This window comes from Arvicanthis niloticus, chromosome 11, assembly GCF_011762505.2.
Source record: "Arvicanthis niloticus isolate mArvNil1 chromosome 11, mArvNil1.pat.X, whole genome shotgun sequence".
In the NCBI taxonomy this organism is placed as follows: domain Eukaryota; kingdom Metazoa; phylum Chordata; class Mammalia; order Rodentia; family Muridae; genus Arvicanthis; species Arvicanthis niloticus.
The window spans coordinates 1,334,789-1,344,655 of record NC_047668.1 but is presented as its reverse complement, the minus strand read 5'-3'; the positions used below and the strand labels follow the sequence as shown (position 1 = coordinate 1,344,655).

Below are 9,867 nucleotides of genomic sequence, written 5' to 3'. Positions count from 1 at the left end.
ACTCAGATGAGCTGAAATAAAAGCCTTTATAATCCGAACAGTGAAAACCCTATTCCCACTCTGCTCTACTCCAATTTTAACAAGCATTTCCTAGAAAGCTGTCCTGGTTGTGACAGGGATTCAAAACTAAGTATGTCAATACTAACTCCTCTCCAAACTCATTGTTAGTCCTGCCAACAGCAATTCAGTTGCTCCAATCAAAACCCTTGAGATCCTAACTACTCCCACCTTCCCCAAGGTTTACCCAAAGCACTCTGATCTGTGCCACCTACGATCACTTGACTTTAATTGTCTTGGTTCCATTTCCTCTTGCCTCAAACTGGGTTAGAGTGCAACACTCCTAACTCCAGCTCCTACTGGACTCATAACAGACATAAGCAGTAAGACTTCCAGATTGCCAACATCAGATCTTCAGATCTTTGCTTTCTTCTAAAAAGAAAGGGGGGGGATCTAAAAACCACACAGAGGAATTAAAGGTCTTCACATTTTTATTCTTCGTGCACAAAGACTAGCATGATGGGTTTCACTGGATAGACAGTCGAATAATCCATTCAAGGTTGCTTAGTCCAACTGCAAAAAACAAAACAAAACAAAAAAAACATAGGTGAGTTCATTACTTAGAATGTGATTGGCATTTCCACTGGCTCCCTCTAAGCATTATTTCCCAATACAATAGCACACAAAATGACATTAACTGTGTCATATATTCTGGAAAGTTAGTAAATAACCAGTTTCTGCCATTCATCTTAACCTGAAAGAGGGAGGAACCAATCTTGACACTTGAATTGAGTCGTTCAAATCTCTAAACTGTAACACTAGGCATAAAATAATTATTTGATCAATACTGTAAGTCTGAACTTAAAACTCTGCTGCACTGCAGAGAGCAGTGTAAAAATAACATATAGGCCCATTAAACAAACACGTGTTTATCTAAAACTGGACCTGCATCTGGGTGTGATGCACACCTTTAAGCCCAGAGGATCTGATCTTCTGATCTAGAGTTCCAGGACAGCCAGGACTAGAGAAGCCAGGTTAAAAAAAAAAAAAAAAAAAAAGCCTGGTACAAATAAAATGCAGGTGAATTTTATACAAAAAAGTGTTTTTGACCAAAAAAAGGGGACTTTTGAGAAATCAACAAAGTTTCAAGCAGGACAAATGTGATCATTCGCAACCTTAGAACCAGTAAGACAAAAACCCTGGTTAAATCCTAACAGCGTCTACAAGGCCTGAAATCTAAGGCTCTTCCGAGTATGATCAAAATCCCCGGCCAGAAATTTAAGACACGTATTCGGTTAGGAATATTCAGTCACCACTAGAAACTGCACCATCTCCTACCAACCTGACACCTAAATATGGCCAGGCATTAAATCCTTCACCCTTCCCTTCTGGAACTCTTGACTGCTTAAACCCTCCGCTGTGTGTCTTGGCCTTAACGCTCCCGCCCGCATCGTGGATGATAGCGACCGCCCGCGCGTACCTTAATGAAGCCTATGTCCTTCGCGTACTGCCGGAAGCACTGACGGCACATGTTCAGCCCGTATTTACGGATCAGACCGTGACGGTTAGAGCAGACGCGGCTGAAGGGAGGAAACGGACGTGGCGTTTGTGCAGGCCCCACAGAAAGATACAGCATTCCTCAACTTCCACCTCCACCCGGGCCAGGGCCGCCCGGCCTAGCACAAGCCCGTAATGGCGACCCCGGCTCCGCGCCGCCCGCCGGCCTTGAATTTCGGGCAATCCGCCACCAACAATGGCCCTTCCCTCTAACCGCGGTCTCCACAACCGGCTCCTTACCAAGAGCGAGAACCCTGGCCGAACTTCCGTGGGTGACTCCAGTACAGTTGCTGGTGACCCATCTTGCCTCCAGACGCCCAACGAGGAAAAAGGAAAGAGCTGGCGTACGCAGGCGCTCTTCAAAGTTTCTGGAGCCACACTTTACCCAGAATACAACGCCAAAACGTGACGCGTACGCAGTGCGACAACATTGGTCCGTGTGCTTTGAGTGACATTTCCAAGGCTGGCTGGGCGGGCACAATAGGTGACGTCACGCCTCGCCGAAGCTCTAGTATCTTCCCGCTGCCCTCGGCTTTCGCCGGGCGCGGTGGCGCACGCCTGTAGTCCCAGCTACTCGGGAGGCTGAGACAGGAGGATCGCTTGAGTCCAGGAGTTCTGGGCTGTAGTGCGCTATGCCGATCGGGTGTCCGCACTAAGTTCGGCATCAATATGGTGACCTCCCGGGAGCGGGGGACCACCAGGTTGCCTAAGGAGGGGTGAACCGGCCCAGGTCGGAAACGGAGCAGGTCAAAACTCCCGTGCTGATCAGTAGTGGGATCGCGCCTGTGAATAGCCACTGCACTCCAGCCTGGGCAACATAGCGAGACCCCGTCTCTTTTGGACACTTTTAAAATAATAGTAATTCCACCCTTTTCTCATATATACATTCCAACCTTAGTCTTTTCGCCTTTTAACTCAAAACATTTATTTAGAAATAACATTTTTTACCTTCGCTCAACACTGACACCTACTGGCGTGAGATTATACGACAACTTAAGTCAAGTTCAATGACTACGCTTCACCGATAGGGGTTTCTCTCCCTCTTAGTAACAACGGATTGATTTTTAATCTTTTGACCTCATACACTCCTTCAAAAGATATATCCTCATCTTTCCATGGGTTGGGGAATAAGATCTTAAGTATATGTGAGTCTATCACCCTTACTGTAGTTGATACCTAAATGTAATTGGCTAATTTTTCATTTGTTTTTGTAACAATGTCCCTGGGTAGACAAGGAGCTATTTTGCCCATAATTGACTCATACTCGCTATTTTAATGCTTCAGCCTCCACTACTGAGCCACCAAAAGCAGTTTAGGTAGCTGAATCTGAAGAATAAAAGTAATATGAAATAAAGGTTGCTTCCATCAGACAATTTGGTAACAGAACAATTAACAACAAATTTCAAAAGGCAAGTTCCTAATGGAAAAAAAAAAAGAACCCTAGATGCCATGCTTCCACAGAAACCTAAACTACACAAAGCCCTGCCCCCTGAAATAAAAGCTTCAACTACATCTAGGATGTACCACAGTGTACAATTAAGGAAAAGAAGCCATTTGAAGAAGACTTTATAAAGTATGTTATTTATTATTTCATAATGAGTCACAGATTTAAAGACCAGATATAATTTAATTTCTGTTGTCAAATTCTTCAAATCTAGTGTTTTACACAAACACACACACACACACACCACAATTTTCTCAACCCTTCCAATCCCAGTTCTGTTGTCTATCTATCTATCTATCTATCTATCTATCTATCTTGCTTTGATGGCATGTAATACAACTAAACAAATGGAGGAACACAGGCCTCGAAAGGCACTGGTACTAGACAAAGTAAGAAGATAACAATGCCAAAGGCCACCAGCTCACTGGTGCCATATTTTTTCTTTCATCAGTCGGTACTGGTTGCTTTTGGTGGGATCACTGGCTTTGCCAAAGCAGGTAGCCATGCCTCTCCTAGCTAGTCAGACTTTCTTGAAGAATTTGGCTAGACTGTTCATCAGTTTTTCTTGGGATCCAAAGAGCCTTTGTGTTTTCCTGAGATGGTGGCCAGCATTATAACAATACGTTTCTGCCCATCTGGAAAATATATTTCTGTAGGTTTGAGTGTACACACCTACCAATTTACTGATAGTTGCCAAACCTTGAATTATTATATTGGACAGGCATCATGAAGAGTTAAAGTCCCAATCTTTTTTAAGGGGGAAGGTGGGGAGCCGGTTGCTAAGATTGCATCTAGGATCTCACTCTTACTATCAAAGCTCTCCACATGCTACCAACAAATGGAGTGCTTATATTAGTCCCAATTCCCCAACAGAGAGAAGATCTGATTGGCAGGCTTTGGGGGCTGCTTGGCAGGAATCTGACATTGGCCCATGACAAGGAAGTTCAGTCAGGAATCTAATTTTAGGCTAAAACAGGGAAGTAACTTCAGTCAGGAATCTAAATCTTAGGCTATAGCAAGGAAGTAGGCCTCAGGCATTGACTATGACTGTGGGCTAGGACAGGGAAGTCAGCTCAGATATTTTGATCATCCTGATACTTTGCTTATTGTCTTGCTAGTTCCTTGACTATTTACATTTATTGTGTTGCTAGTTTCCCAACCTAGAACTGACCTAAATACTTGCATGTAATTAAAATGGTATTAAAAGCAGATTGGGAAAAAATAAACTTGTCTGGAACTGACTCAGAACTGGATGGGGTCCTGCTACAATGTTGTCTAATCCGCTTTTTTTCTTTTTAATCCTCATTCCTGCACTGGAAAACCTGTTGACTGACTGGGCTGGCCTGGTCAGATGTCACCTCAACATTGGAACTCCATGGGGGTGGGGAGGGCTCTTAAAGGGGCCAGCAGTTTTTTTGGCTTATATGGTAAGGAGCTGACTGTTTCTCCTAGAAAAATCTTTGTGTCTGTGATTATTGGGTTCAGCAGGTGACAGGGTAGACAGGGTGCTCCTATCTTAAAATTACAGCTAGAAAAATTAATAATTTTGTCTGGTTTAAATAAGTAAATGTGTACAGCCCCTTTATTTTTGTTTCTGACTGGTTTTAAAAGAATAAATATGTTCTGCATGTCTTGGTTATAGATTATTGGCTTATAAGTAATTGGGTATGATTAAAAATTCGTGCCGGGCGGTGGTGGTGCACGCCTTTAATCCCAGCACTTGGGAAGCAGAGGCAGGCGGATTTCTGAGTTCGAGGCCAGCCTGGTCTACAGAGTGAGTTCCAGGACAGCCAGGGCTACACAGAGAAACCCTGTCTTGAAAAACAAAAACAAAAGCAAAAAATAAAAAAAAAAGAAGAAGTTTGAATCTTTCAGTGTATATTATTCATTATATAGATATTTTATTAGCTGATCCCTCCAAAGGAGTTTTACTACAAGCCTTTGCTCTCATACAACGAGCTTTATCTTTTTCAATATTTGGGACCTCAGTTATATCCTAAGCAGACTGTGGCACAGATCTAGTGCCCTCTTCTGGCTTGCAGGTGTACATGCAAAAAAAAAAAAAAAAAAAAAAAAAAAAAAAAGATAGTTTGCTTTTAATGACAATTAACTGATGAGGGACAGCGAGCTTTGCAAAAAGTGGAGGAAGCTATTAGTCAACAACAGATACATTATATAGACTATGATCAACTGTTGGCTGTTCGCATTATTGCTACTCATGTGCCCACAGCAGTTCTTTGGCAAAAGAAACCATTAATGTGAATTCATCCTTCTTCGTCTCCAAGTAAAGTTTTAACATCCTATTATGAATCTGGTGCTGTGTTAATACAGACTTGTAGGATAATATCAAGAAAATATTTTGGGAAAGAACCTGATGAAATATTTATTCCTTATTCCAAACAGCAGATTGGAAAAAAAATAAAAAATAAACCCACCTCAGCCTCAGAACTGGCTGGGATCGTGCTACAATGTTGTCTAATTGTCTTTTTTCTTCTTAATCCTCACTCCTGCACTGGAGAACCTGTTGACTGACTGGGCTGGCCTCATCACCACCCCTCCTGGCGCCTACCCACACTTAATCTCCCCCCAACTTAATCTAGTCATGCATAAGTCTTCTCTAGAAACACACACATAGACACCCTCAAAAGTAATGATGTAATTAACCCTTTAGGTGTTCCTTTTTTTCTTTTTCTTTTCTTCTTTTGGTTTTTCAAGACAGGGTTTCTCTGTGTAGCCCTGACTGTCTTGCAACTACTTTTGTAGACCAGGCTGCCTTTGAACTCAGGGAGATCTGCCTGCCTCTGCCTCCCAAGTGCTGGGACTAAAGGCGTGCGCCACCACCACATCCAGCAATATTCCTTAATCCAGTCAACTGACATCCAAAATTAACCACCACATTAAATGGTTTTTGTACAAGGTTTTTTATTTTAAGAAATTTATTTTAATGAGGAATCATGAACATAAGTGCTAATGTACAGCATCAAATTTTAACTTAAATTTATTTTTTGTTTCATATACATAGTGCATTTATGTCATTTCCCCTTTCTCTCTCCCCACTCATGGCCCATTTAACTATTACTATCACATATATGACCATGCCTGCTCGGTCAGTCAACAGGGTCTCAAGGGAGGGAGTGAAGATTAAAGAAAGAAAAGACAATTAGATAACACTATAGTATGACTCCAGCGAGCACTAAAGCAAGCTTATTTTTTTTTCCAAGCTGCTTTTATGCCATTATGAGTACACGTAAAGAATAGTTCTAGGTCAAGGAACAAACAAGGCAATCAATAAAGTCCTGTGATCACTGTTTCTAGGGATTTGTTAAGATGATCAAGATACAAGAAACACATTCCTTCAGTTGTATTTGTCCAGAGCCTACTTCTTGTCCTAGCCCGATGTCACATATCCTTGAAGCAGCACCAAGAGCTCTCCATACATTTAAGTAAATGTATAAATACAATGTTCTCCACACATATACATTTAAGTAAACACATAAATATAATCTACTGGATCCATTTATTGTGCACGTTTTCAGGCCTCTTGAGATGGAGGACCATTTATCGGACTCAGGCCTGAGGAAGACTCTCTCAACAGTCTGATTCCCCAGTAGCTCTGCCTCCAATAGTGTCCTTGTGAAATTTTCTCCATTCCCATTGGCATGCCAACTGCTGCTGTTTTTGTTTAGATCCTCAGGGTTTCTGTCTCAATGGTCCAGTTTTCCTGGATGCAGATGTGCTTGTCCTCAGGGCTTGCCTGAGGTTAAATACGTTTTGCAAGAAGGAGGGTCTGGAAAGGAATACTTAATTGAATACACCCTCTGGCCTTTAGGTATTCCATTAATATAGAGATCTATCTTGGGACTCTGGCCTGTAGTCACACTCTTTACCTGTGGAGGGGCTAGGAGGGCATTGTCCTACATGCCTGAAAGGCGTGGATCAATGGAGATCTTTGGCCTCATGTTAGGAGCCTATAGTCTGGGAGTGTGGCGAAATGTATGCCATCCCTAGCAGGGAAACCTGTGGGGTCTCCAACCTGCTGGGTCTCTGGCCATCTCTAGCCGGTGCTCGACCAGAAACCATGCTGTCTTTTTGTGGTCCTACAGATAGCCATGTGGAAATTTTCAAGTTTATGTAAATTTTTTCTATTTCTTCAATTACTGCTTTTAGGTTTGTGTGTCATGTGTTTGTGTGCATGTGTGTGAGGGAGAATCCTTGAGAAAGTAGTAAAGTCACTAGGGGTATGGCTTAATGGTAGAGTACTTGTCCAGCTGCCTCAAAGCCGGAGATGAAATTCCCAATTTTTTTTACTGTTTTTTCTTTGGGTGGTAGTTGTTGTTACTTAAAAGAAATTATTTCCCTGTGATGCTTTTATCTTTTCACATTTGATTTTGAAACTTGAATCTGTTTGAAGTTTACTTTTCTGCCCCACCTCCAAGGTAGAGGGAGAATGAATCAGAATGAGACCATTTGGCTATCTACTTATTCAAGGAATGTGGATTTAAGACGAGCCTGCTCTGTTTGTTAAACAAATAGCAGGCATTTCTATAATTTAAGTAGCCTATCTACATGTGCTGTTGCTTTACCCTTTCTGCAAATCTGCTTTCCTAAGTCTTGTAGATAACACTGATAATTCAGAACCAAGGAGGCGTGTGGTCTAGAGATTAAGACATGCATAAATAACCATAGCTTGGAATATTAGGGTTCAAGGTGGTCCTGTTCCATGACAAAATACTGTCCCAGTGGGACACATGGTTGAAAATAAAGATTAACACAATTTATTGAGAGAAAGCACTCCTGAGAATGGGAGTGTGTAGCAGGTCTTTGCTTTGCTTTGAGGGTTCTTCTTTTTCCCACCCTTTATACACCAGCTTTCACTCCTTGTCAGATAAAGGATGAGAGAGAGAGGTTCCTGAATCTAATTTCTTTCTTGTTTCTTATTTAAGCACCACTACTAACTACAACCAACCCCCCACCCCCGCCTCTCAAGGCTCTAGCATTTATATGCCCTCTGAAAAGTTCCCAAAATTCCAAATGTTACACAATCACAGAAACTATCCACAGCTGGAAAGCCATGCCTCTGCTAGAGCATGAGGCAAATTATAGTCAGCTGCTGCAGACAGTCTGAAACAGCCCCATATCCCTACACCTGGGATTAAAATGAAAACATATTCTTATAATATTTCTGTGGGTTGTTTTTGTTTGTATTTATTTATTATGTACACAGTGTTCTGCCTGCATGTATGCCTACAGCCCAGAAGAGGCTACCAGATCTCATTACAGGTGGTTATGAGCCACCATGTAGGTGCTGGGAATTGGACTTCTGGAAGAACAGCCAGGGCTCTTAACCTCTGAGCCGTCTCTCCAGCCCAATTTCTGTTTTTTTTTTTTTTTTTAAAGAAACCAAAATTCCAGAAGTGTCACTACAGAAGTGGGCCACAGAGCTGAGGAAAAAAGGTATATGATCTGTCATGGACCTTTTACATAGCCCCAAGTTTGTACCACACGGCTTTGTTTGTCTACACTTGTTCTGTTAGGTCCATGAAGCCCGGAGAGGAAGGCCTTTCAGTCTCTTTTGGCAAGCTGGGCATGCTCCATTTGTTATATGAAGCTCAAGAGGGCAAGGGCTGCCAGTCAACTGACCTCAGTCTCCAGCTCCTACTGTCCTGCCACAATCTAAACGAGCTACACACCACGGTGAATAATGTTGAGATGAATAAAGATGAATTGAGATGAATAAAGATGAAGAGAGCAGTCAGAGAAATTCACTTTATTATCAGTTGAATGCATTATATAACAGAAACCAAGGAAAATAAAGAAAGAAATTTTATGTGTCATTGGAATTTTCTTTCTTTCTTTTTCTTTTTCTTTTTCTTTTTTTTTTTTCTTTTTGGTTTTTCGAGACAGGGTTTCTCTGTGTAGCCCTGGCTGTCCTGGAACTCACTCTGTAGACCAGGCTGGCCTCGAACTCAGAAATCCACCTGCCTCTGCCTCCCAAGTGCTGGGATTAAAATTTTAATCATTCAAATGATTAAAATTCATTGGAATTTTCAAGAAGGAAAATCTGTGTCAGTTGTGGTGGTGTGTCAGTTGTGGTGGTGCACACCTTTAATCCTAGCACAGGGCATAGGCAAGTAGTACTCTGTGAGTTCAAGGTCAACCTCAAACAAAATATATTGGGGTGAAGGGTCTAGTTCATGATTGCTTGTCTACTCTGTGTGAGCCTATAGGTACAATATCCAGGTCAGTGTGTGCGAGAGAGGGTCTCTCGAGTATTTGGTAGTATATACCATTGTTTCAACCTAAAACCACTATTGACTATAACCTACAGATATTGAAGCTGCTTAATGTTTTACTGAACCAAAACCCTTATGTTCTTAACTGTTTTGCATTTCAGAAACTATGTAATTAAAATGATAAGTTTTACACAAAATTTAAATTCTAGCTCTCAACTGTACCTAGTGTACATTTAATGCAATTGTAATACTTTAGGAAGGTGTTCTATTATTTTTGTTCTGTACCCCCAAATACTGAAAATAAGTAATTTATGAAGCCTAACAGTCCTTGAAAATTCTGGTTAGCTTAAATATAATTTTTCCATAAGCCTGAGAATGCTGTAATAAATGTTCTGATGCTCTACCAGGGGACATGCTCTTTCCTGGCAGCATCTGTCAAGTCAGAGTAGAGCTTTAGGTGATAATATCTAGAGAAAAAATGTTAAGCAATCAAAAAATAGGAATGTATAAGAATTTTTGTGGTAAGGTGTCAATTTATTATCTGTGCCTATCTCCCGAATGTGTGGTTTTTATAGAGTGAAAAATTATAAAGGCCATTTTATGAAATATGTGTAGATTTCTCGCCTTAGAAAAACT

General features: G+C 41.4%; 1 protein-coding gene across 1 annotated transcript; it reads right to left on the bottom strand.

Moving 5' to 3' along the window:
- Positions 1-470: 470 nt before the first annotated feature.
- Positions 471-1,960, bottom strand: Rps29 (ribosomal protein S29). The gene is made up of 3 exons (XM_034514249.2): positions 1,795-1,960; positions 1,478-1,577; positions 471-570 (listed from the first exon to the last, which is right to left on the bottom strand). The coding sequence occupies exons 1-3, from the start codon at positions 1,854-1,856 to the stop codon at positions 562-564; spliced, it is 171 nt and encodes a 56-aa protein (XP_034370140.1). The 5' UTR covers positions 1,857-1,960; the 3' UTR covers positions 471-561.
- Positions 1,961-9,867: the final 7,907 nt, after the last annotated feature.